The 27,940-nt window shown below is 39.7% G+C and overlaps 1 protein-coding gene across 7 annotated transcripts; it reads left to right on the top strand.

The window, feature by feature from the left end:
- The first annotated feature begins 70 nt into the window (after positions 1 to 70).
- Positions 71 to 27,568, top strand: LOC120753979 (transmembrane protein 68-like). Of its 7 annotated transcripts, XM_040067021.1 has the most exons (8): positions 71 to 142; positions 7,925 to 8,096; positions 14,464 to 14,794; positions 15,764 to 15,928; positions 18,415 to 18,608; positions 23,798 to 23,858; positions 24,255 to 24,394; positions 26,266 to 27,568. In XM_040067021.1, the coding sequence occupies exons 3-8, from the start codon at positions 14,467 to 14,469 to the stop codon at positions 26,368 to 26,370; spliced, it is 993 nt and encodes a 330-aa protein (XP_039922955.1). In that variant the 5' UTR covers positions 71 to 142; positions 7,925 to 8,096; positions 14,464 to 14,466; the 3' UTR covers positions 26,371 to 27,568. The 7 variants fall into 7 exon arrangements, with proteins under 7 accessions (XP_039922955.1, XP_039922936.1, XP_039922972.1 ...); XM_040067002.1 differs by lacking the exon at positions 7,925 to 8,096 and having other exon boundaries at positions 80 to 216; XM_058419301.1 differs by lacking the exons at positions 71 to 142; positions 7,925 to 8,096 and adding an exon at positions 8,594 to 8,659.
- The last annotated feature ends 372 nt before the right edge of the window (positions 27,569 to 27,940 follow it).

The following is a 27,940-nucleotide window of genomic DNA, read 5'->3' on the forward strand; positions in this document are numbered from 1 at the left end:
GCTTATCTCAAGTCAAGGACTTTCCAGTTTCCCATGATCTGCCAGTGAGCAGGTGCACAAGAAGCCAGGAGGGAGAATGGCCGAGACAGCTGACCTGAACTGGCCAAAGGGATGTTCCGTGTCACAGGGTGTCATGCTCGGGGTATGAACTGGGGGAAGTTGGCTGGAAGGGGCCAGTCCCAGCTTTGGGATGGGCTGGGCATCAGTCAGTGGCTGGTGAGCAACTGTAGTGAGCGTCACTCGTCTGTCTTGGCTTTTATTCTTCTATCTCGTTAACTCCCGTTTCATGGATATTATTGTTGTTATTATTATCATTTACTTTATTTTAATTATTCAGCTATTCATATCTCAACAGGTTTTAACTCGTTCTGATTCTCCTACCTGTAGGCTGGGGAGTGGAGTGAACAGCAGTGGCGTGGTGCTTTGTTGCATGGGTTAAAACATGACACAATGTAACCTTAGATACCAGTAAATCTAGGATAGAATAAAGCCACTGTGTTGTAAATCATCTATTTAATTCATTGCTAGTCGTAGAGGTATTGAAAAGTCCTTGCTGAATTTGGTATGAAGTGTGGCTGATCACTGAAAATCTAGAAACTGAAAATCAAAAAAAAAAAAAAAAAAAAAAGAGTTCAAGAAGCATGTTGGTACTTTTTCTAGAAGGAAAAGAGGACTGAAAAACATGAAGGAGAAATAAAAGGTTTAGGCCAGTCTAATTAAGAAAGTATGATGTTTTTGATTCATTTTCTTATTACTAAAATATAAACTTTTTTTCCCCATTTTGAGGTTCCTTTCAGCTAATAGCACTGCCTTTCCAAAATTACTTGAAATGATGATTTATTACCGTTTAATTGTGAAGATTACTGTATTTTACATACTCCTGAAGAGCTTATAAATTTTTTCTTGTCATGCAGTGAGCATTTAAAATCACAACCAAAAAATGTGTACCTCTGATTACCACTAATTTTAATGGAATATTAAAGAGCTTTAATTTGTTGTTTTTCAGTCCCTTCCAACAGACAATCCTCTGTCTCCTGAAATGCCTGTTTGCTTTACAGAAGACTCATAACAAAATAATAATATTCATTATCCTGTTGGAGGGTTGTGGGGTAATATCTACCACTAGATTTTTTTGTGGACTGACACAGACAAACATCTCTGAAGACACAGACACAGGCAGCACTGCCATAAGTGAGGGGATGGATCTGATCCCCTCTTCAGGTGACCTGGTCCTTTCCAGTTCAGTGGCTTACTGAAAAGATGGTTCAAATGTCTTAGTGACACTGGACCAAGCATGTTATTGAGGCATTAATCTGTTGTGCTTTCTACTATAAGAAAAACTGCCCCTGTAAAAAACTTGACTACAGCTTCTGACTCTTTGTCAACCTACAGGTGATGATTGTCACATTTCAGGCTGAGTTTTCTGGTTATATTAAAGAATGAAACACACCCACAATCTGAAATGATGTTAACAATATTTTCTCATTTGTCTTTAAGTGTATTCCCCTATGAGAAGAACTGTGGTTTCTCTCAAAAACAAATGAACAAAACAAACCCCAACCCCCCCCCCCAAAAAAAAAAAAAAAAAAAAAAAAAAAAAAAAAAAAAAAAAAAAAAAAACACAACCACAAACCAAAAACCAACCAACCCAACCTGAAATAAGTTTTAGCATTTTCTATCTGCTGTGGATTAGTCAAGATTATAATTCACATAACCTTTTCTTAACTATGCTGAAGAAAGCATTCTTAAAATTTTCATTTTAGGCAGAGTATTTGAAGTTACCGTTTCATAAGTGTCCAAAGCAACTACTTTTCTCTTAAATTCTTGAAGCATAAAGCATCCTAGACAGATCCATTCAGCAAAACCCATGCTCCAGTAAGGTTTTATGACCTTCCAGCCCTTCAGAGGGCCACCCTGCTTGGTGTGTACCTCCTGCGTGGGCAAGGTGAAAGGATGTATAAAGGGAGGCATGTCACCCACACTTGATAGTACAGCTCATCTACTTCATTTTCATCTGTGCAAATTCTACCCACTTAGATAATTGCTACATATACACCCACTCAACTGCTTGCAATAGAAAGAATGCTATTATTACTGTATTTAACTGAAGTAATATCTAGAGCAAAGTCATCCTACCTCTTGAGAATCTGGACCTAAATTATATTACAATGTTTATTTGGGGATTTGATGGCAAATGCTGTTTATAATGCTTGAAGTGGTGCGCATCCAGTCAGGAGAAATGGGACCATCAGACTATTCTGAAGGGAAGACCTGAGTCCAGGCATGGGGTGAGCCTTACATGCCTAAGTAATGGAAAATGTCTGATGAGATAAGGCCATCCTCTACCGTATCTATATGCACGAGTTTAGAAAATAACCATGTATTCAGGTGAATGCAATAGTTAATAGCCATATTATTTGCATTTGTGTCTCTCAGTAACAACAACACAGGGCAAGAACATTAAATACACTTCAGTCCTGCTAAAAGATGCACACCTGTGGCCATCACTAGTGTTTTGACTGCTCATGCCACACTGGTCTTGGTTCATTCTGCTCAGAATGGCACTGATTTATCAGCGAAACTATGTGTGCGTGGTTTTGCTGAGTTACCATGGGTGGTGCAACCCCGGAAACTACTTTGCAGTGTGCAACGACTGCAAACATTTTTGAACCTCTGTTTGTATTTGGGATAAATTGTTTCTTCCTCCCTCTTCTCTGGTCTTGATGACAGCAGGTTGTGTGTGACACAATTGTTATGGTCTAGAGGCAAATGTTAAATATTTCTATCCTTTGACCCGTATGTTGCTCTTGGTTACACTACCAACTGCTTATTTGGTAGCCCTTGAGCCATTGACTCAAAAGCTAAAGAATCCACTGTGACACTGGACTCAATGGAGGGAAATCACCACATATATTTCTGACCTGAATCTAGGCTGACTTACTATGAAGCATAAAAAATGCAGTGTGTTTATATTCAGAAAAGTGTCACCTTTTAATACCTAAATATCTAAATGGCAGCGGTGTTGTAACTAGATGATCTTTATGGTCCCTTCCAACACAAAACACTATATGACTCTACGATCTGCAAGACTCTGTCCTCTATATGCTATATTTTTCTCAATATATATTGTTAATCAGACTAAAATGATAATTAAACAGGAAAGCTCATCCTATTTCTCCTGCCTCTAGGCACATAAACAGCACAAGACTATCAGTGCAGGCAATGAAATTTTATGGCAACTGCTGAATTCCAGCCGACTGGAGTGAAAGAGAAGGAGTAGTGAAGGTTGTGTGAAGGAGGGTGGGAATTGTGAAACATCAGTGGAGTTTTACAAATATGAGAGTGGGAAAGAAGCTGGGGAGCAGCCTTTTTTCCAAACAAACCGTGGTGTGTAAAAGAGCCGGGAATGACAATGGCATTTCCAGATAATAAAGCTGTGGAGATTCAATAGTTTGGGGTCATTTAAAGGATGCTGGGAAAGGTGCACCTAAACCATAGGTGACACTGTGATAAACTGGGCAAAGAAACTAGGAACCAAGGTGATAGAGACATGGCAGGGCTCATTCAAGTGAGATGGATTAACATGAGAATAGAAAAAGAGATGCAGAAGGAGAGAAAATCTCAGCCTAAGAACTGGTTCTGGGAAAGAAATAGGGAGTAAGAATAATGCAGACTGAAATTAGGCAAGAAAGAAAGGGAAGGCAGGAAAATTATTTGAATGTCAGTAGGGTGCACATATATTGGAAAAGAACGCGGAGGACACTTTCAAAATATTAAGATATATAGAAAAGAAAGATAACAACAGCTGCTGGAGAACACTTTTTCTTGTAAATTGGATGAGACCCAAAAATCCCTGATGATTTTTTCACATCACTGCTATCGGCAAATGATGTGCTCCAAACCATGGATGACAAGAAGGCAGGATGCGAACCTGTGGTATAGTGAAGGGATACCCTTCTGCCAAGCAGCAACCTCCAGCTGCAGTGGTTAGGAGGTCTCCAGCCCTGCAGGGTGACTCTGCTGACCCTGCCAGTAGTCAGATACTGAATCTAGAGCCAGCTGGCCCACACTGACAGCTGTAGAAGAGAATAATGAAATTGAGGATATGCAAAAGAAATGGGGAAGCTTGTGCGGCAAAGTGGCCTTGGTTCTCATGATCTCACATATGTAAGAGGGATGGCTTACACAAATGCTGGATGGAGGAGCTCTTCCTGGAGCTAGGAGTAAATACTCTGTGTTGTTCCTCAGATTATCATCTTCTGCTTCAAGGCAAATGATGTGAGTTAGTTTCTAGACCACTAAATTTTAATGCCAAGTGACTTTGCATTTTCCTCCAGGACAGGAGAAATACTTGCAAACACAGGATAAGGTTGAGCCTTGGCAGAATTTGGCTTGATTCTGCTGATTTTACATAAGAAAAAACAGAATGGGTTTTTACACTTAATGTCTGAATACCCCTGCCTGAGCAATATAGTTTCTTACACCATCTACATTCAGCAAATTCCATCTATGTAACAGCTTTCCAAGAAGGTTTTTGGGGGATGCTTCTTTCAGGATCTAAAGGAAAAACTTATTTTCTTCATCATCAGTGAAACATCTCTCCAAGAAGATAAAAACTAATTATTCTTTGTCTTGGTAGCCATCTCTAAAGCTTCCAAGCCTGCCTGCAAATAATCTCATATCTGTGGTACTATCCTGATTCCCACATTTTAGCATCAGTGATTGATATATTTAGAATGTCAATGTTTAAAAAAAAAAAAAAAATATATATATATATATATATATATCAGTTTATTGAGACCTCCAAGACAGCCATCTCTTCCCATCACTCTGCAGCATTACTGCCTGAAATAGGATCCAATTCTAAGAACCCACAAAGACCGGCATTGCTCCAGAATGGGGTTAGCAGCAATTGCTAATCCTGTTTAGGTTCTGGCACATATGCTCAAGCAAGTATTAAGAGACAGGAGGCAAGACCGAGGCAAATTTTCAGAACCAAGTAATCAGTTTATTTTAGTAAGAAACTTTATAGCCTCCAAACACAAGTTGTCTTTTTATGTTAGAATCACAATAATTTAGGGCAGAAAAGATGCTGTGATAAACTGGGAAAAGTAGTGATACGATGTATATGATATTTATGATCATGAATATGATGTAGTCCAAGCATTAACCGAAGATCGTCACCACTGAACCACGTCCCTATGCACCACATTTATTTGCCTTTTAAATACCTCCAGGATTGCTCCAGGGATGGGGACTCCACCACTGCCCTGGGCAGCCTGCCTGACAAACCTTTTCAGTGAAGAAACTTTTCCTAATATCCAGTGTAAACCTCCCCTGGTGCAACCTTGGCAGTGTCTCATCTTGCTTGTTGCTTTAAAGAGGGATCACAGCCCTCGGGGTGTGCTCCTGCTGGCCACACTATTGCTGGTGCAGGCCAGGATGCCCCTGGCCTTTTTGGCCACCTGGGCACACACGGGCTCATGTTCAGCTGCTGCTGACCAGCACCCCCAGGTCCTTTAGCACTGGGCAACTTTCCAGCCACTCTGTCCTCAGCCTGTAGAGCTGCAATGGGGTTGTTGTGACCCAAAGGCAGGACCCGGCACTTGGTTTTCTCAAACCAAACAAAACTGGCCTAGGCCCATCGATCCAGCCAGTCTAGACCTCTCTACGGAGCCTTCCAACAATCCAGCACTCCTGCCCAACGTAGTGTTGTCTGTGAACTGAGTGGAGGTGCACTCAATCCCCTCATCCAGGTCATCCGTGAAGATATAAAAAAGGACAGGTCCCAATACTGGGCCCTGGGGATCAGCACTTGTGATCAGCTACTAACAGAATTAATTGTTCCGTGTTCTGCTGGAATCATCCTTGTGGAAGGGGAGCCAGCTCCCAGCACAACTCACCTGCAGCGTCACGCAAGCAACACCAGACTGGGACTGCCAAATTCTTCAATCTATTTATTTTTTATTTTCAAATAGCAGTAGAAACTCTTACTTCTCTTGTAAACAGATTCATAACTTTAGTTTTTCTTGCTGAAAAACTTACTGGAATATAAAATGTGCCAAAGTCATACTGACATTAACTCCCATTTATTCAGTGCTGTGACCTTTAACTGAATTACTCTTTTACCTTTACTCCCAAAATTATTTAACAGCAACAGGTGTATCCCATTTTAAATTTCATTTTGATAGGTTAAAAAAAGCCACATGCCTCTGCCTCATTCTTTGGACTGTTTTCTGTCCCTTTTTCAATCTAAATTGATCTATGTAAACAAGGAAGAAATAGAATTAAATAAAATATTTCAGAGAAGATCTCAGCCATGCCTTCGATGTTAGCCGTAACACTTCAGTAATCCTACCCGGAACTTTGTGAGATAAGCCCTAAGGTTATATTTACCCCTCCCATAGCTCCATGCCATTGGCAGGACTGCCTGGCAACATTAACAATTAGAAAAGGAAACGAGTTTACCATTTCTCCACATCTTGAACTCCTGTTTTCTTAACACTTATTGGTCTGGAACGTACTGGGTAGTGCAGAAGACAGGAGACTCCTAAATATTCTTAATTTCTCAAATATAAGTGTTAAATTTGCTGTTCTTGGTCACATGGTATTCTAAACTCTACAAAGCTACAAGAAATTCCTTACTACTGGGACTGGAATTAAATCTGATAGACATTGTTGTTGCATAGATTGAGAAAATAAACTGGTTCTATTCTTACCTGAACCTTGTCTGAACCTTGATTTTTCATTCCCTTTTTATTATTTCTTCTCCTTCATCTCTATGATCAATCTGTCAATTCTCCATCTCATTACCTTAATTCAAAATTAGAACAAAGTACTTTTTCAGCCCTATTAATTTTTTATATTATCTCACCTTGGTTGCTACTTTTATTTTTAGCTGAAGTTTAACATATGCTTCTGATTCACATGGCACAGTTTATTATACCAATCAGCTCCTTTTGCTCCATTTCTCATAGAATCTTTATAGTCATGACAATACACATTGTACACTAGGTACCTGTAGGAATTTTTGGAAACTTCTAAAAATGTTTGACCATTAGTTCACCTAAAAATTGCAGGCTGTTGAAATTTCGCATCTCTTTATTTTATTTTCCCACTCCCTGAGATCCAAATACTTAAATTTTGATTTCATGTAATGACATGGATTCCTTGGAATAGTTTTATCTGTCATTAGAAATTTCCCTTCATATGCAAATCTGCTGATAGAAGCCCATATCAGATTCCTAAAACTACTCTTAAAAAGCCTCATACCACTTTTTTTCTTCAAGGTAACTCTCTCTCTCTCTCTCTCTCTCAAAAAAAAAAAAAAAAAAAAAAAAAAAAAAAAAAAAAAAAAAAAAAAAAAAAAGAGAGAGAGAGAGAGAGAGAGAGAAGGAAAAGCAAAGATAGTGATGCAATAATTTTTTTTCCTTCACACAATGCTGTTCATTACTTTTTATTCCAATGTATTTTTCAATATCCGTATTATCATGTTGCTGTTTCATTCTAGTTCTGATCTTCAATAGTAGTTTTAGTTCTTGCATTTCCATCCAGACTCTTTGAATGATAGTACACCGTCATGCAAACACAAGGAAACAAAACACATGCGTACAAAACAAAGTAATTTCAGATACATTTGGTATTGGCAAGTAAGTGTTATGTACATTTTTTTCTCTCTGCACTGATCATGTAAATGTACTTTAGCCTCTTAAATATTTTCTATCTGCATACTATCAAACTCTACTAGGAAACCACTTTTGAAATGATTTGCTGTTTCATGCTAGGCAAGGAATCTCAAGTTTTGTATTCTCTCACAAGAAAACCTGTTATTGAACAAATCTGTTTTGTGCCATTAAAACCAGAAGCCAACTGAAAAGCATTAATAGTGGATGCTTTTTTTTTTTTTTTTTTTTTTTTTTTTTAGGTTAGTATCCCCTTTCTCTGGACCATAGCTACAGCACTGCATGTGTGTGGGAAGCAGTCATGCATTTTACTTCATGGGAGCCAATTTCTTGTTCTGCATCAAATCAAATCAATGAAATTCAATCACCTGCCTTAAGGAGGTTGGATTAACCATTTCCTGAACTTCAGAATTGGTACCTATTGGTTTTATCAGTCGAAATAAGGAAGAGGGTGAACAACAGTACAACATAAGGGTATTTATTACATTTCGGGTTTCCTCTGCTGAATTTAGCCATATTAGCATGTTCTATCTGCGTTCTGTTCTAATTATATCCCAAGTCTGTGTGACACCCAAGTCTCTTAACCCTTTTAAAGAGTTTATTTCTTTTGCAAAACTAGTGCATTTTCTCAGCTTAGCAGTCAACGACACTGCCTGAAAGTTTCCTTAATCAGCGTAGACATGAATTGACTGGAAGCCCACCCCAGGGAGCCTTCTTTCCTCCAAGAAGGGAAGGGCGCAGAAGGCTCTGCGCGCCCCCTGTTCCCATGCGATGGGAAAGGGCTCCTCCATCCCCAGCCCAGGCGGGGCTCCCGTCCCGGGATTTTTATCGCCGAAGAATGAATTCCGCGGCGATCTGGGCGCGGAGGCCGCCGTGCCTGGCAGGCGCAGCTCCGCCTCCTCGGCCGGGGTGCGGGGGTGGCGGTGCGCTTATCCCGGGACGGGGCGCATCCGCGGGGTCCGGGCCGGCGCGGGCAGGTGAGCGGGGCGGGGCGGGACGGAGGGCGGCGGGGGGACGCTGTGCCGCCCCGAGCGGAGCCGGAGCCAGAGCCAGAGACGGAGCCGGAGCCGGAGCCGGAGCCGGGGGAAGGTCCGGCCGCGTTCCGGCGCTCCCGTGCTGCAGCAAAGATCTGCTCTTAGGGGGCCCGACTTGGAGGAATCTCGCGGGTCGCCGCGGCGCTGACGTTTGGAAATGTTAAATGGCCTTTCCAGGCGAAGAAAAGCGACAAATGTAGGTGTTGGGCACTTGCTGTATTTTACGCGTGCCTGAGCGGGACGGGCACCAGATCTGAACCCAGATGCTGCTCCTTGCGCACCCTCTTCGTACGCCCGGCCACGTGTGCTCACAGGTCAGGAAAGCCAACCATATCCTGAGCTAGATCGCCAGAAGTGTGGCCAGCAGGGTGAGGGAGATGATTCTGCCCCCCTCCTCTGCTCCAGGGGTGAGCCATCACCTGAAGTGCTGATCCAGCTCTGGAGTTCTCAGCATAGCAAAGACATGGACCTGTTGGAACAGGTCTAGGGAAGGATCACAAAGATGATCGGAGGAGTCTCTTGCGAAGACAGGCTGAGAGAATTGGGATTGTTCAGCCTGATGAAGAGAAAGCCCCAGGGAGATCTCGTTTTGCCTTTTAGTGTGTGAAAGGGACCTACAAGAGGGCTGGAGAGGGATTTTTTACATAAGCACGTAACCTGCAGGATAAGAGGGCATGGCTTTGAACAGAAAGAGGGCAGTTTAGATTACATATCAGGAAGAAATTTACCGTAAGGATGATGAGACACTGGACCAGGTTACACAGAGCAGTTGTGGATGCCCCACCTTTGGCAATGTTGAAGGTCAGGATGGATTGGGCTTTGAGCAACCTGGGCTAGAAGAAGATGTAACTGCCCATGGCAGAGGGGGTTGGAGCCAGATGCTCTTTAAGGTCTTTCCCAACCCAAACCATTCCATGATTCTATGATTTTATTATTCTTGTAGCTCTTACCTGCCACATTTCTGGCAACCAAGCTGAGCGAGGATGCTCAGCTAGGGGTAATGCCTAATATCCACACGCTCAACCAAACCCAAGTGGGAGTTCAGTTGTTCGTATTTGCTGAGGCTGTAAATGGGAAACAGTGTTCTGGGTTTGGTATCCTCAGTGTGTGTAAAACCTAGAGTGGCTGCAAAAACCTGGGGGACTGAGCACTGTAATTGCTGACAGTTTCTGTCTGGAGGGGATAGACTGTTCATTTTCGGGGTGGATGTGCTGAAGGTGGGGGATGCTCTACAAACACAGGAGAGTACAAGATGGATGCATTTATGGAGATAAATAAAGTGGGTGGTGCCAGGGTGAGACCGGCAAGAGAGTTATTTTCCATGGAACTGCCACAAAACATCCAGGAAATATAAAACTGAAATTTCATTTACACTGAAAAGCCAGAGGCAGAATTGTAACTTTTAGATTACTCCCCACATGAAACAGAACAATTGAGTTTGAGCAAAGAGTAAGGAGCCTGCCGCAAGAAAGCAAGTGTCAAAAAATTCTCTGTCCAGAGAATCTGCAGTTACTTTACACTGGCTTCTGTGTAAAGCACCTTCTCACTATGCTCTGATAAACTTAGTGCCAAGAGCAAACTAGTGAGCAGCAGGATCAAGATTATGACTCTTCAGTCATTATTGAAAGCCAGCTACAAGGTTTTAATTTTAATGTAATATGTCTCTTGTGACAGCTTTGTTCTTCCCTGGGATTATAGTGTTGTTAAGATTATCCTTATCAGCAAATGGTGCTTCAGCAAGACCTTAGGATCTGAATGACTTGTGCTACAGGAGACTTTTGTTGTAAGGGGAGCTCCTCTCTAAGAAGAGAGACAGTAGTTCTGTCCTTCTCTGACATCACCTGTAATTTTATAAAGATAAAGTGATTACTCTGGAATTCAATATGCTTTATAGGCGGAGCCCAAACAAATACTTCACATGTCAACACACATGTTGTTCTCTATAAGGACAATGAAATCGCTCAGAACAATAGCTTCAAGTCCATCACTAGATGAGAAAAAATGTAGACACCTTAAAAAAATGTTTGTGTGTTTGTTTGTTTGTTTGTTTTGTTAAATAATACGACACTATTCCCACTTCTTAACCTTTTAGAGGATATTCAGTACTGAAGTACATTGGAGCTGCTCCTGGCTCAGATTTGATAAAAGCAGAAGAGTAATTTCTCTCTTAAATTTGACATTTGGGGCAAACCAAAGGCACTACAAGTAAATGTGTTTACTTTGTGGCAGCATTCCTGTGTTGTGTCCTAGTGCATAATCAAGGAGGTTGTTAGTAACAGACTTGCAACAGGCACTCATATAGTTGTAATAATTTCATATATGGTGTTTGATAGAGAGAATGAATGATTCAAAATTGTATTTGTGGTTTCAGCAGGGGACTGGTGAGACATAGCCAGTAGAACATGGAAAAATAGACGTCCTGTCCTGTTGTAGCCCTTTGATATTATACTGACAGTAGAGGGATTCATTTACCCTGTTGGATTCACATCGTATAGTCCAAATACCATGGTCCAGGTTTCAGTGATTAGAATTATTTCTTTTCTTATGAAATATTGGAGGCAGTGTGCAATTGAACCGTGAGAGCAGAAACTTGGTTGAATACTCAGTTTCCAGAAAAAGCCATGCTGCTTCTAGTTTTTCCTCAATCTGTCAATCATTTATTCTTTTTCCACCCTTGGATGCAGCTGGAATGATGTTGAATAAGCTTGTATCCCACTCATCCAGCTAACTGGTGGAAGGTGAACTCACTTTGTGTCTACACAACTGCTTTCAGATGTCTTTTGGTCAAATCTGTGCTGTTAAATCTGTCTTCTAGGTTTTTTAAAAACATACAGTTTTGCACATTGGTGCATTTTACTTTCTTTCTAAAGCTCTTTTCCCCGGTTTCTATATTGAACTTAAAATGAGAAATTAATAAGTCAAGATGTTACTTTATACTGTAGTCTGTGAGCTAACAAAGTTAAGGGTTGTGGTTTTACAGCCAGCAAGTAATTTTCTGCTACATAAAAACTGGCTTGGAGGAAGAGGAATCAGTGAAATGTTACATTGTTAAAGCTGATCAATGTAAACATCCTATTAATATTAGAAGAAAATTCTGAAAATGCTGAATAATGTAGGACATAGATTCAATTCTCATTTGGTAGAGATTCCACCGCTGATGGATATTTTGTCGTCATGCTGGTCAATAATATCATTCATTGCATATGTGCTCCATTTAAAAGAGATTTGTTTTTTAACAAAAATGTCAAGTGACATTGGTAATATGCTTGCATAATACCCATATGCCAACCTAAGTTTGTGGCGTTCCTAAGAGTGATTTTGCTTGTGCCAGCATTTTCATTGGCATCCCTTTAGCAGGGAGCCAGGAGATCCTTTGGGAGATCAGGCTGGGGGTAAGAACATAGAGTGAAGGACTGGTGGAAGGGTGACTTTCAAGTAGCAGCTCATGTGTTGCTTAAAGTCACTCTTGAAGAAGCTCCTGTTAAAACTATATGTGCATGAAACCTGTAGAAGCTATTAAATCTCTGATTTCTTCAACGAATGGAGGTGAATTTGTTTACAAGATCTGTTTCCCACAAAATTAGAATGAGTGGCATCAGTTGCCAGCTTTTCAGTTATCCTGCCAGAAGTTTATCTGGCTGTTGAGCCCACAATTACTCGTACTTGGGGACTTTGGAATCATTTTAAATCTTTTTGGTAGATTATACGATCTCTTGTTCATCAGTGATCTGTATATCCAAATTAATCCCCATAGCATATAGGGATTATTATTGATGCACTTGCTATGGATATGGACATTTTATCTGTGATTTTAAGACACTTTTGCTACTGGCTGTAGTAGTCTGTTCTGGATCTGAACCCCCAATAACAATACAAAATCCACTCACTTCCTTCACCCTATCTTGCAGACCGAACAAGTTATTCCAAGTACTGCTCAGTATTTCTGATTCAGTAGCCTGAGGCAAGCCCCCTTAACGTGGCCTTCTCCTGGGCTCGGTCAGCACAGCATGCTTTGCACACATTGAGGATTTGTAGTCCTTGCTCTTATCAGAACTTCTTAAACAATAACTTACTATAGAGTAGCACCATGCTGTCAGTTTAATCCTTCTTAAATACTCTTTAAACAGATTTTTTAATATCTGACTCATGCAGACTATTCCTTTTTTTCTTTCATATTATTGATAAAATCTCTTTTCAGTGAAAATGTCCAAATCTTCCTGTATCTTAGTGAGGCACCAGTCATCAGGGTATAAACAATTCTATATTAATTCTTGTTAATTTTTGTCGTACAGATTTGATTTGTTTGAACCATGTTGAGCATCTTTTAACAAGTACTTGCTTCCTTTTTGTTTACTAACCTTCTGGCTCGTGCCCTACCTATGAATCTGCCTTTGTCTCAAACCAAGAGTTTTTGCACTTTTAATCTTCTGATTCTCTCACCCATCTCCCTGCAGTGGGGTGTGAGCGCGCGGCTGTGTGGTGCTCAGCTGCCTGCTGGGGTTAAACCAAGCGGTCCTTTTGATGGCCAGTGTGGAGTTCAAAGGGTTTGAGACAAGGACAGATTTCATTGGCACGTGTGAGACCAAATTTATAGCTACTGCAGCTACTCATTCTGCAGGGCTTGCCATGGGGCTTGCTTGCCTTGATGCACGTTGGACTCTAGTGTTCGTCCAGGGCTGCTTTTCCACTTTTGCTGTTTGCTGTACTCCTTGTCATCCATAATTCCGAAGGGAGCTGTGCTTTACACCAGTCCACCCCTATATTCTACCCAAAGCTTCAAGTAAGGAAAACAAGGAAAGCAGCTTTGCTCGTATAAGTACACAGCTGAAGACGTAAAGTCAGAGAAGTCTGAGCTTGCTGTGTTTTACGATCCTGGCGCTGTTTTTGGCACTTACGATTTGTTTCTTGTAGGTACTTGTTCTGGTGCTGCAGCGGAAAAATCCACTTGTTAAACAAGTAGCAACCTGATTGAGGCAAAGAAAATCTGTATCCAGTTATGGATTACTGAGCTGGATTGTTTAAATCTCTGGTTAATGCTCAAGAATCTTCAAAGCAGCCAGTGATTCTGGAATGCTCTTGCATTCCAGTGTAACCACTACCTGCTGGCAGGCAGGCAGGGTCAGCTGTAGGAATGGACTAACTGGGGACTTGCATGTGCAAAACGTGTCAGTAGGGTCAGGGAGCTCTCCTCGCCTTTCCTAGGGCTGGAAGATCTGAAGGAAAGGTGTGTTCTATGGATAAGGGGTAAAAAGCTGCTTTTCCCAGTGCTAACACCTGCACCAAGCATTGTCCCAGACAGCCCCAGGCCTTGTGAAAAAGCCAGGAGCTGCCTTGCTTTTGCTCACTGGCCCTTCAGCTGCTCACACCACTGTCTGATCCCCTTGCTGACAGAAGGGGAGAAGCCCTGGGCTCTCTACCCAGGACAGGGAGAGCCCACACCTCTCTTGGCTAATGCTGCTAGAAATACTATCCACTTACCCTCTTTTGAGAGAAATCATCTGATCAACCATGTTGCAGGGAACCTGAGGCTTTGTTGAACTCCAGCCCTTCTTGTTTCAGCCCCTATTCCGTAAATACATGGATAATCTCCTACTAGCAGCTATTTTAGCATAACAGAGAGACACAAAATGTTTGAACTTGTACTATACCAAAATAAGCATCAGGTGTATTTACAGAAACCTTTTTTTCCTAAATTGAGAAACTACAGCTGGATTGTTTGTTTTTTTCTTTCTTTCTTCTCCATGCAGGACATGATAGGTAGAAAAGAATCCTGTGCCTCAGGACAGATACCGATGACCAACCTCAGCTCCCTTTTCTATGCACTGGAAGAATGGACTGTTGTGGAGTTCCTGAAGAAATACCTTTTTCTTGTGATCATTGGCTCACTCACAATTAGTGGAATATTAGTTTTTTTTATAGTTCCTTTAACAATCGTCTTTTTCATTTACCTTAGTAACATTTTGCTTTTAATATATCAGAGGAACAATGAGTTAAAAGCAGATCCCTTGAGTGATGTTTGGAATAGTGTAAGAAAAACGATAGCAAGCTTTTGGGATATATATGCAAGAATATGGCATGGTAAGTACTACATGACTTGTCTGAAGCTTTGAATTACAGTAAATGGTAAACACACAGAAGTTTAAATTTTTTTTTCTTCCAAATGGATGTAAATAAGTTAGATTTATTGCACTTTGTATGGCTTCTTTGAACATCCTGCAGTATAAAACTGTCTCCACATCCTCCTAGGACTCTGCCTGCTCTAATCCCATCCAAATGGCTGATGGCAGGAGCTGTAACAGGGATGGAAATGAAGGCAGACAAGGTGGAACAGAGCTCTTAGTTGGCAAAAGCTGTGTCTTTCTCAAGTCATTGTATACATTAGTCTTCTAGTCTGGCTCCACCTGAAACAATCCAAATGTAGGAAGCATCATGACAAGGATTCATAGAAGTGCATGTCTCTGAGGAAATTCCTTCCCACTGTGAAGTGAATACACTTAACTCTTGTGGAGAGAACCTCTCTTTGGGATTCTTACAGGTTATGGTTTCAATTTAAACATCTCACCTTCTCTAAGAGAGGAGCACTTTATTATGCAAAATCCCAAACTCTTCATTCTCATTGAAACAGAACGGAGATTCATACTTCCAGATTTCAGGAAAGTAACCAGACTGTTTGCCTCCATTTTTGAAAATGAAACATTTCCACATTAATTACTAATTTAAAAAATATATTATTGTACTATTTACAAAAAGTTCCTAATGGGAAATAAATACTTTACTTCCCTCACTGGGGAAAATGTGAGGTTCAGGTCTGATCTCATGATTGAACTGACCAACAAAACAGTCTCGTAATATGCTCTGATGTTTGAGGGACTTTCTCTGTGCTATTGACCAAAAGTTCCATCCAGAATTTAATTATTTTGAAAGCTACTACAGAGGCTTTCACAAGTCTCTGAAGGTCATTTAACAAAGGACAGCAAAAAGTTTTCTTTAAACTGCCAGATGATTTAGAGATATCATTGTCAGTGTATTGCTTTCCATCCCAAACAGGTTATGAGCTTCATGGTGTGGAAAACCTCCCAGAAGGACCAGGCATTCTTGTGTATTACCATGGAGCTATTCCTATAGACTACCTTTACTTTTTGTCTAGGCTGTTTCTGTGGAAGAAAAGACTTTGCCTGTCAGTAGCTGATCATTTTGTGTTTCGTTTACCAGGTAAGAACATGTTCTCTTGTATTTAAGCTTCCTGGGTTCACCTAACCTGTCCTGGTTTTGGTGAACTTTGCATTTACTATACTTGAAAGAGAGGTTTTAAACTAAAAGTTGGTAGATGTAACAGGACAAACACGGTAGCATATCCTGTCTTTTCAGTGAAAACATTGGTAAACCCTACAAAGCCAAAAAATAGACATATAATCCTTTTGGGATGAAATGTCATCCCTCAGTACAAAATGCTGGATAGGACTCCACTGTTGACCCAGTGCTGACTGGTCAGGAGAAGATACAGAGAAGCGAAGATATTTCAATTTTAGAGAAAAAAAAGCATAAAGAAGAGTGTCCAGAAGGAATAGCAGGGGAATTATTTAAAGGTACCTTTATGTCACTAATACAGAAAACGGTTTTCATATAGACAATAGAGGAAACTATTTAGAAGTAGAAAGACACTCTCTGGAAGACAAAGTTTTCCTGAAATCAAGTATTATAAATTCAAGTTAATTTGATGCTAAAACCAGGCACTCCTAGAAAGATGACAATAATTTTCTTAAGGCGTACTTAGAAAATACTGTGTAGTACAGAGCACATCAGAAGTAAGAAGACATCAAAATATGATTGGCTTTTAAGAGTACCCTCAAAAAAAAAAAAAAAAAAAAAAAAAAAAAAAAAAAAAAAAAAGAGAAACTTTAGCAAAATGTTGCCAAGGAGACTCCTTTTTTAAGGGGTAAATAAAAGGGTACTGTTCAAATTGAAGTGTCCCTAGTACAGATTTTTATTACAAATATAAAATACACATTTGTTAGGATTAAGCCACACTCTCAGCTGTGCAGTTCCTGCACTATTGGTGTGTACATAATGTATTGATCACATTATGCTCATGCTAGAGCAACAAAAGGTGGCAAATGCCGTGTCAACCTTCAAAAAGGCTATAAAAAGACATCTGGTAAGAAAGAATACTAATAATTGAAGTTAGACCTCCCCATTGCTTTAGTAGAAGATGTGGCTAAAAGTGAAATTCCTCCCTAACCTTCTTTTGCTCTAATGTGCTTACTTTTTGCAAAGAAATGTTACACTTCACAGATGTATTTATTTATTTATTTATTTATTTATTTATTTATTTATTTTTAATGCTCATGAGCATACGCTGGACCTCAGTTCAATTTATTTACAGGATTAATTACAGTTACAGGAGAACTCTTCTTGTGAATTAACAACTTTCTCCATCTCAGAATAGCTGCTAAGTAATAAAGTTAACAAAATAAAAGACAAGGATGATTCAGAAGTGTGGCATGGCTTCCTTTGAAGAGCTAGGATATCTTGCATGGCTGAGGGATAAAAAATTCTGTGAGACCTGGAAAAGAGAAATAAGAAGTGGTAATATTTTCATGGGATACATTATAATTCTCAGAAGTTTTAAAACCAAGCAAATGAAGAACCTCTTTGCTTAATAGCAATATGGCATTCCTGACTTTAGGATAAAACAGAAACGTGTCTTGAGTTCACAAAGGGATTAAACAAAGTCAACATCTGTCTTTAACAAAAAGATCTATCAAGCATGATACCTTGAATCAGATTAAATACAATTAAATTACAAGATTCAGCACTGTGTTATCCACTGTCTTCCCAAGTTTTTGTTGCAGACCTCTATCAGTCCAGAGTTGTTGCTTCCACTTATTAATATAAAAAAATTCTTTTCAAACTACGGTGTTTGAACAGGGAATTTGAAGATTGTGGAAATGCTTCCTATCAGAGTTCCAAAGTGATATATTTAAAATATGAAGGTAATAGAAAGCATAGAGTAAGTCTGTGGATCTCAATCTGTCTTTCAGAGAAATCACAGTTATGGAAACAGAGGAAGGAGATTCGCTGTAGTGAATTCATTCATGTGGTGCTGAAATTGCCCTGCTAGCTTCTGTCATTCATGCATCTTGAGAGTTTTAGAGCAGTTCCATTTGACCCACATAGTTTGCAATTTAACCATAAAATACTCAATTCAACAACTCAAAACCTCAATGTTTAAAATGTTAAAATTAACGTTTTGAAAGAAGATCAAAAATAGCAAATAGCTGCTTGTCAAGTATTTATTTTTGTAGTAATCTTTATTGTACTGTTTCTTCTTTTTTTTTTTTTGTATTAAAATATGTAAAAAGATGCTTATTTTTAGATTTGTAGCTATGATCCACAATTTTTGTTTACATAATTTGGTTGATAATTATGGAAGATGGGATGTGGAAGCATTTTGTAGTTGAAATGTTCTCGAGAAGATGGTTCATCTTCATAATATTTGGGCAAAAAATGTTGTCACATATTTGTCATTTTGCCAGCATTTACTCTGTAGGTGTCTTACTTCCTTCGTAAAAAATCGTCTTAGCCTAAATATATAGCTACTAGATTTTAATTTTTCTGTGATCTGGCTCCTACATGCAAACAGTATTTGGGAGGTATACGGTTATATTAAATGTACATTTGCTACTTATATATTTCAGGACTTAAATTACTGTTGGCAGTGACGGGTGTTATACCAGGTACGAGGGAGGAGTGTCTGGTTGCGCTGAAGAATGGCTACTTGGTGTCCATCTCACCAGGTGGAGTTCGGGAAGCGCTGTTCAGCGACGAAAGTTACCAGCTCATGTGGGGAAATCGAAAAGGCTTTGCTCAGGTTGCTCTAGAAGCAAAAGTGGTGAGTGCCATGCGTTACCAGTTCCAGTTCATGCTTTCTGCATATCTGTGTCATTATAAAATGCAGCTTAGGAGCATTTGCTGGGAAATCTTCCAGGAGAAATGGTTGGGAAGTAAAGATTTCGTTTCCTTCTCCCATCACTTTCCTTGAGCACATTCATTCACAAGGAGCAAGAGTTTTGTGGAACTGTCAAACTTTTTCTTGACTGTTTCAAAATATCCATCTCTGTGGTTCCATGTCTACAGTTTCATCATGCAGGCATCCAGTGTTTTGTCTTGACTATATTTCAGGAATCTTCACTGTGGTCTTTCTCCATACTGCCCTAAGGTTTCATTCTTTTTTTTCTTATTCTGATAGACATACATCTTTATCTTACTTCCACGTAGCCAGTCATTTTCTTATGGTTCGTTAATGTATTATCCTTATCTTTCTTCTCATTTATTCTGGGAGCGTCTAGGATTTTGTCCTTAGCTTTTCTTTTCTTCATGTTTGTGAAAGATTGCATCAACTAACCCAAGATGTGTCTGCATCAGTATCTGAGTTTGAATCACACGAGCACTTTGGAAGCAGTTTCTGCATTTCCCTTACCATGCTTTCATTCACATCAAGGAACATGTTAGAATACTGGAGCTGCATTCCTTCTGGCTGAAACTAAACCAAAATTGGAACCTAATACTCTCCAGTGTCAAATGGTCATTCAGTCAGTTGTGCCAAACAGGAATTAGTTCTTCATAAAAACAGAGCCCTGAAATGTGTTCACTGCGGATGTCAGATCCTCAGCATCCTCTAGACATGTTCTTCTCTTGATTTGCACTCCACTAATGTACACATGGCCAAAGTTTCAGTTAGTTTCCATATGGATAATGATCTACAAATACAACCTTCTACCACTAGCTCTGACTTCTTATATCTGATCTACCTGGGAGACTGCTTTTCTGATATAGTCTTTGGGAAGTTATTTTATTTGGGATGGCATGCAGCTGAAAGAACAGCAATCCCATCTTTTTCCTGACACTTATCATCATCATCACCACCTCTAAACACAAGTTTTCTGCCTTAATTTAGACTTAGCATACCTAGTACTTTTTGTGTCTGACAATACTGGTGCAAATCCAGGCTTTCTCTGTATTGCCATGCACTTTCTGCTGCTTTCTCATGAACTGCACAACCATCACTTTTTCCTCACGTTCTTATAAATATCTCATCAATTGCAGTGCTCTTTGACCTTCCACATAAAGTTTTCTGTCTCTATAGGAGAAGCTGTACAGGGAGTTGAGTTCTTCCCATGAAACTTTAATTTCTTAACATTCCTTTCAGATTTTTGTGCAGTTAAATCTCTTTCACACCTCATCCAATTTGTTGCTTCTCAAACTTTGCTTTGGTCTCTTGTGATATGGCTCCTAGTACAAAGGATCTGAAGCTGCAAAATGTGTGCTTCATGTTAAAATTTCTTCATGACTCTATCTCTAAATTATTGTGGGGAGATAGTTAAACACTAGAATAAACTTAGTGGCATTTACCCAATGGATAAAGTAATTTCAGACCTGGAATCCTGTTTCCACATCTTGTCTTATGTGGCCTTTTAAAAGTCAGGTTTTATGTGCTTCTTCTGTTCCCTTTCCTGTCCTTTTTCTCAAAAGGGTAAATGATAGTCATAATACTTCATGTATTGTGTGGGCCTGTACACCACCACTACTGGGAAAGCATCAGAATGTGAATGGGATAAACTCAGTCAAATTCATATGGGAATTCTGAGTTCCCTAATAGTCTTCTTATGTATTAAATGAATAATATGATGAAACAGTAGAGGGAACAGTATTAACCTTATATATCGCTTCTTATATAAAGTTAGGCCCACCGTAGTCACTGGATCCCGGCTTTTGACACATTTCAAGTTTGATTGTTTGTTCTTCTTGCATCCTTTTCAATATTGGCCAGACTAGTCTTCCAGGTTGACCAAAGACTGGGGTGTAGTGGATGCCAGGCACCCATCAAAGCCTCTCCATCACTGCCCTCCACAAGTGGACAGGGGAGAGAAGATAAAGCAAAAGATTAATGAGCTGAGATAAAGACTGGGAACAATCGCTCACTGAATACCATCATGGGTGAACCAGACTTAACTTAGAGATATTAATTGCATTTATTACTGAGAAAATCAGAGCAAGACAATGGGAAGTAAAGTAAAAGTCTTAAAAACACCTCTTGCCCCACCTCTCCCTTTTTCCTTGGCTCTGCCACCTTCCCTGCAGTGGCATAGGGAGATGGGGAATGGAGGTCATGGCCAGTTCTTCACATTGTTTCTGCCACTGCTCAGAGAGGTATCCTCCTGCTGTTCTGGCGTGGGGCCCATCCCACAGGGTACAAACTTCAAATTGAGTCCATCCCTTGGGCAACAGGTTCTCCATGAACCTGTTCTCCTGTTCCACAGGGTGCAGTCCTTCAGGCACAGCCTGCTCCAGTGAGGATCCCCCTTCGGGTCACAACTCCTTCCACGAAACCTGTTCCAGCATGGGCTTTTCTCTCCATGGGTCTGCAGACCCCTGCCAGGAGCCTGCTCTAGCACTGGTTTCCTACAGCTACACAGCCCTCTTTCAGGCATCCATGCTCTGGTGTGGGGCTCCTCCATGGGCTGCAGGTGGGTCTCTGCATCGCTGCGGTCCTCCCTGGGCGGCAGGGGCATCTCTGCTCTGGAGCACCTCCTCCCCCCCTTCTTCACTGACCTTGGGATCTGCAGGGCTGTTCCTCTCACATTTCCTCACTCTGTTCTTCTCTGTCCTCAATTACATATGCACTATATATATATATTTTTTTTCTTCTTAAATACGTTATCACGGAGGTGTTGTGATCATTCCTGATAGCCTTGGCCTCAGCCCACAGCTTCTGGAGCCGGCTGGCACTGGCTCTGCCAGACATGGGGAAAGCTTCTGGCAGCTTCTCACAGAAGCCACCCCTGTAGCTCCACCTCTACCAAAATCCGGGCACAAACCCCAAATACACTGGGGATAGACTCATCCAGCTATCAGAACTTATTAAATTATATAGCAATTAATATGAATTTGCTAATAGTTACTCAGATATCATGAAAAAAAAAGCAAGATAGTATTATAAGGGTATTTTAAAAGTTTCTCTAGATACAGTGTAGCCGTCAACCAAAGAACTAGACACACTTTGTCAAAATGACTACATACAGTTAATAACCTGTCACAGATTACTTGAATGGGGATTTCAAGACAAAACCTACTTTATATATGAATAGACATTCCCATCCATCACATAATATTACAGAAATTCAATAGTTCTTCCACTGAAAAAGTTGAAGAAAGGCAAACAAGGAAGGTAATTTCAGCCTCAGCCCTTACCTGTAAAGTTTCCACATTTAATTTTGTGTAACTACTCTGCTTAACAGGAGTCAGAGAGTGGCACTATTTGATGTTATGATTCAGGGTACCTCTGGGACATGTATTTGTCTCAGTCAAATTCGTCCCTGACCTTCAGAAATATTCTGTCTATTGCTTGGTTTTGACAGGCTAACGGGGAGGTGTCATCGTTTCTGAAGATCCCTGAATTTAATCTGGGCCAAAAAATTCCTTCAAGTTGAGTTAGGTGAAAAATAAGCAGGAACTATGATTTATAAAATTCTTTTGTATGGGCCAGGGGTTTGGATTACATGATCTCCAGAGGTCTCTTCCAACCTCAATTATCCTGTAATTCTGTGATTTTCAAGCTGGCTGGGTGTGATCCAGCTCAGTTCCAGCACAGCAAACATAAATGTGTGGGTTACTGCAGATCTGGTTGTGCTGCTCTACAAATGCAAGATTTTATGTGTATACCTGTGTTTTCCATCTTAGGGACTGAACGTTGCTGGCTACCCTGCACCTCAAGGGCTGATCATTTTATGAGAGTAATTTCTGAAGGTGCCAGATTTCTTTATAGCCTACCATATGTTTCTCTTGCACTATTCCTAAAATTTAAAGTGTTTTGTCTGTGTGACAGAGAGGTTTCAAACATTTCACATCTTAGATGTATTCAATTAATAGCTGAAGCAAAGTATGGTATTTTTAGCATCCAGTATTTACATGTTTTTAAAAGACATTACTGGTTACTTTTTAAGGGTTTATTTCTAACAATTTTCCTTAATTTTGCATTCTGAAAGGTTTACTATTAAAATTTTATGCCTGTTTGATCCATTTGTTCTCTCTCAGGTATTTTTTTCTTTTAATGCTTTCTATCACTATGAGTTATTTGGTAGGCTCGAGTTAGGTGTTTTTCTTGCTTGTTTTTTTTCTCAGCCTGCAGTTTTGGTTCAGTGGTAGTGATTCTTAACTGCAAGAAGTCTTCTTTCATTACCTTCTGGACAAGTTGTTCCAACAACCTGTTCAAATTGGAGTTTCAGAAAAAACAAAAGGGACAATAGAGGAGAAAAAAAGTCTTAAGTTGCATCCATATATGCAACTACTGTCATTTTGCCTACAAACTATGAAATCTTACCTCAGGCTGTGAGCCATGACTGTTTCAAGTGCAGGTATCTCAAGCGTGTTTCTTTTCAGCCACAATGATGAAGTGAACTTGTTCTGTAAGTGCCTAAGGATCTGCCCTCCAGGTGTGTAGTCCTGGTCAGTGAGGACACACAATTGCCTTTTTGTTTTGTTTTGTTTTTTTTCAGGGATCTGTAGAAGTCTTTTCCAGTGAAGTTTTATCCAAACATTACTGCTTCAGTAAGATCTTATTTGAGAAGCAGATGAGCCAGCCATGAATGTCTGCTTGCTTTCTGCAAGACTTCACAAACTGAATACTTTCCTGTTCACCACTCATGATGAAAGCCTTAGACAGAGAAACTACTGAAATTTGTCTTATGTTCCAGTCAGTGATATTGCAGTAAATATATAACACAGTAGTTATATAAAACCTAGTACAATGTCAGTCATTTTATTTACGGATAGTGACTTTAAAACAGGTGTTTGTGGGAGCCGAAAAGTAGGATTTTATTTCTGTTCTGGTGGTTTTTATATCAAGATTCCTTGTTTACTTGACTTTACTTAACTGACGGATAATGACCCTCTGTATTTGAGTGATTTTCTTAGCTGCATTAACAGGCACTAAAAACGGAAATTCAAACCTGGTATAACATTTCCAACTTTTTATTTTATTTCATTTTATTTTTTTTTTTGTGTGTGTGTGTGTTTCCTTAGCCCATCATTCCAATGTATACTCAAAATGTCCGGGAAGGCTATAGGATGTTTAAAGAAAGAAGTAAGAACTTAAAAATATATTTTATGCATTTATAATGTATTGTCTCTTTTCTCTCAGATTTCTCTTACTTTTATCTTAGGCTTTGCTTTTCAGACTTTTGCGTACTTTGGATTCCCTAACACTTGCTGTGGGTCAGAGGTAGCTCAAATTTGGAAATAGCTTGTGCATAACTGGTTTGTGTTTGTGATTTGGTTCTTTAATGCAGTCTTATTTCTCTGGTCTACTAAGTCTATCCAGCTTTGTTTTGGTGGGCAGTTGCCTCAATCCTGTAACAACTTCCTGACTGTCAAATAAAGCACGCATTTTTAAGAAGTCTTCTACGTTAATCAGATTTCACGTTTGGATTGTGTTTACTGTGACTATAATCTCACTTTTTCCTCCCATAAACCATTTCAGGATTTTTTAGACAGTTATATGAAAGCACTCGATTGCCTTTTACTCCTCCATACGGAGGACTTCCAGTTAAATTTCGCACATACATTGGGAAGCCAATCCCTTATGATCCAAATATCACTACAGAGGAATTAGTTGAAAAGGTAAGTTCTCTCTCCTTGCAATATTGAACTACATACTTTGCCCTCTACTAAAGGTGCACTTGAAACCAGTTTTTTGCATGCTTGAATAAAGACAAAGACACTTTTGCTAGCTTGTTAAAGCTATGGGCAGGTGAGGTTTGGGATTATTTAATGTATAAATGCCTACCAGTAAATGTTGACATAGTAATGGTTGATTGGGATGCCCTCATCCTTTAAAAATGTATGAGCTCTGTCTTCTTGTTATGTTAACTTTGTTTCTCCCATGCCTTTAATAACTTTGATAATAATTATGATAACTGAAATGATGTAAATTTTGTTTTAAAAGCAGTTTTCAGTAACTATGAAAATAAAATTCATACATAACAAATAACTTTGAGAATCTTCAGTGAATAGCATAGGGCTTTAGAAGCAAAGTTCTTCAAGTGCTTCAGTCTCATTGTCAAAATGAAAATGTTAAAAGGTTGCACCCAAAATATAAAAATATTCAGAGTGCCTACAGTTTGGTGAAATTAGTGATGCCCAGGAGCATGAAAGTGTTTATAGATCTAGAGTTTAGGCATTTTGCAAAATATTACGCTAAACTGAAGATATAGCTTTAAATTTTTTCCTGGAAGATGAAAGGAGGATTTTATTAAAAAAAAAAACAACAAAAACAAACCTGCTACAACCTAGAAATACATAAGTAAATCAACTGACAGAAATCACTTATTAAAAAACACCTGCTACCCCCAAAAAGATGCAAAAAGCCTAGCTTTTCTTCTTTTGTTTTCTTTTTTCCTTTTTCAAGAGTCTACTGCAGGTTGTTCTGAGTTTCACAAAAGTGAAACCAGAAAGACAGGTTTGGTCTGTTACAAGGGAACAGCCCCAGCAAGCTGTAGAATTTGGTCTTAGCGCCTTTAGGAGACTGGAAGCAATATGACTGCCTTTATGGTTATTCATATTCTTGTGTTTTAAGGGAGCAGTATTTTGTGTTGCTGCAAAAGTGAAACTGAAATTTCCCAAGATCTTGATTTACCTTACTAAGGCAAGCCTTTGGCTGCCCCCTTTGACTACCACCCACTTTGGTGGGAGTAGAGTTAGGTGTTCTGTGGTTGATATTACTTAAAAAAAAAGGCAACTTAAATGAGGTTTGAGGTGAACAGTGGCCTGGCTGACCTCTGTCTGATCCTAGGTGTTAGGACATGAATCTGTCAGGAAAGGTTTGCCTACTCTTGTCTTATATTCACAGTGACATTCTGTTATAACTCTGGAGTAGATCAGTGGAGTTTATAGCTACCCTTATTTCAAGTTTAAATAAACAAGGGAAACCAAAAGGAGATAATTTCTTATTTTTTTATAAATATAGAATATTGTATTCATTCTCTTCCTAAACTTGCCTTTGAACCACATGTAAAGAGTATTATGAATTTTCTTATTATGTGCATGCTGTATATGATAAAGTTATGGGAGAATTCATGTTGGGAAGGACAGACAGATGTTCCTGCTACAAAGTCCTAGTCCAAGATAGGTCAGCTATAAGATTAGATGAGGTGAGTCAGGCTTTATCCATCATTTTTTAAAAGAAAATTTTCAGGGATGAGAGATTGCAGAAACTTAATGTTTGCGTGTGTTAAAGGCTACTTTGACTAAGTAATGACCACATTTGATAAATCTCAATAATTTGAGCCTACCCAAACTGCTGTCTTTGTTTTTGTTCCTTTCTTTTCCAAGAAATGTGTCGCTAGGAGAGCTAGTTAATATAAAATGATTTTTTTTTTACGGTAGAGTGTATGTGTGAATTTTCCCTCTTGAAGCTCTGAGAAGTTAGTGATTATACTGTTTTTCCATGCATAAAATAGGTCTGTAAAAGCAAGTTTCTATTCTCTTTTCAGACAAAGACTGCTGTCCAGGCTCTCATAAGCAAGCACCAAACAATCCCAGGCAACATATGGAAGGCTTTACTGGAGAGATTTGATAAACGTCGTAAAAGTGATTAGAATGCTCATGTTTATTTCATTGGCTTTACAACATAGAGTAAAAAACAATGTCATACAGCACTGGTCACTAATAGTTGGTGTTAACCAGTTTAATTTACAAATTTCTACAGATTTGGTGGAAGAAAACAGCATCTAGAAAGTTCCCCCATGTCTTTGAGAATATCCTGAACTAAGAAAGATTGATGAAGATGACTTATGTGTAATAGCAAAGCAGCAGCTAAATTCCCCCAAAGGAAATCATGCAGCCAAGGTTTTCCTGGTTCCTAAAACAAGTACGTACTTACATCCAAGAGCCTTAGTGGTGTTGTCTAGGTCTCTGTGTTTGTGTTTTGAGCACAATCTGGTCTCAGAGCAGAGCCTCAGGGTTGGTGGTGTCCCACCAGAGACCACCCCACACGGGGCACCTTCCCTGATGTGCCCCAAGCAAGACATGTCAGAAAAAACTGCCTTGCTTTAGGTAATCACCTACTGCTTACACCATTCTCCTAGAGACTACAAAAATAGAGATAATCCCATTAAAACAGATGTTAGACTCCTTCAAACACATCAGCTTAGTAGTGCATATCCTGGAAAGCAGGACTGTTTGCATCCAAGACTTTTCCCCCACAGAAAAAGGTTTCTCAAAGAGAGAGAGAGAAAAAACCTCTAGTTCAGTGTAGCAAATATTGCAAATACATGTAGAAGGTTGTTTCAAGTCTGAGCTGGTTTGTGCATGCTCTATTGCAACACAGCATAGTTGTTTAGTGAATGAAGCTGCCCCAGCCTGAAAATCCCTGGATATATGTGCGCAGTATGGCTGCGCTGTATTTAATCAGATCTCCCCGTCAACAGGCTCGGGGGGAGCTTTCTTAGGCAATGCATCTTTGAGGCTTATCATCACAGGTGGTTTGCCTAAAAATGCAGTACTGCAACACTGCTGTTTGGAAAGGCTGTCTTCCAAAACGCAGCTTGTGGAAAACTGAAAGTTGGTACGAAGCAGAATGTGTTTTTACAGGCTGGGGGATGTTGTTACTGGTGGGAGCGGGACAACTTTGTGTAGCCTATCCAATATGCCATTAAATGCAACAAAGACTTAACTTCAAAGACCATGACAGGTAATTTTTGTGCCTCATTTTTCCTTCATGTACCCTTAATATGTAAATAATCTTTTCCTCTCATCCTGAAAGGTAACATAACATCTAAGGAAATATATGTAATGTTTGCCCATTTTTCAGTAGAAAACTGAATCTGCTCTTTGGATTGTAATAAATTCTTCCCTGACCCTGCCTCTTCACAACTGTTTCTTACACATCTGGTGAAGGGACAAGGATGGAGAGGTGAGTTATTTCCCTGAACCAAAAAGACAGGAATCCTGTCCTGAAAAAACCCTCAAGTTTGTCTTAGGATACAGGAGTCTTTACTTGAACACCTTAACTATAACTGCTGTATACAGGCAGAAAGGTTTTTCTCCCAGCAGAGACTCAGCATGCATAGGAGATGATAAACTAAAGCAGATCAAGATGCAGACTGATATGCCTGGACATAAGCAGGAATTCAAACCATGAAGTCTTACATGCTGCACTGCAGCGAT

This window comes from Hirundo rustica, chromosome 1 (assembly GCF_015227805.2).
Source record: "Hirundo rustica isolate bHirRus1 chromosome 1, bHirRus1.pri.v3, whole genome shotgun sequence".
NCBI classification, from domain to species: Eukaryota; Metazoa; Chordata; class Aves; order Passeriformes; family Hirundinidae; genus Hirundo; species Hirundo rustica.

Coding starts and splice junctions, on each gene's coding strand:
- LOC120753979 (XM_040067002.1), top strand. CDS start 112: ATGTTCCGTGTCACAGGGTGTCATGCTCGGGGTATGAACTGGGGGAAG. Junction 23,859..24,254: donor TAGGATGTTTAAAGAAAGAA/GTAAGAACTTAA, acceptor AAACCATTTCAG/GATTTTTTAGACAGTTATAT. Junction 24,395..26,265: donor CAGAGGAATTAGTTGAAAAG/GTAAGTTCTCTC, acceptor TTCTCTTTTCAG/ACAAAGACTGCTGTCCAGGC.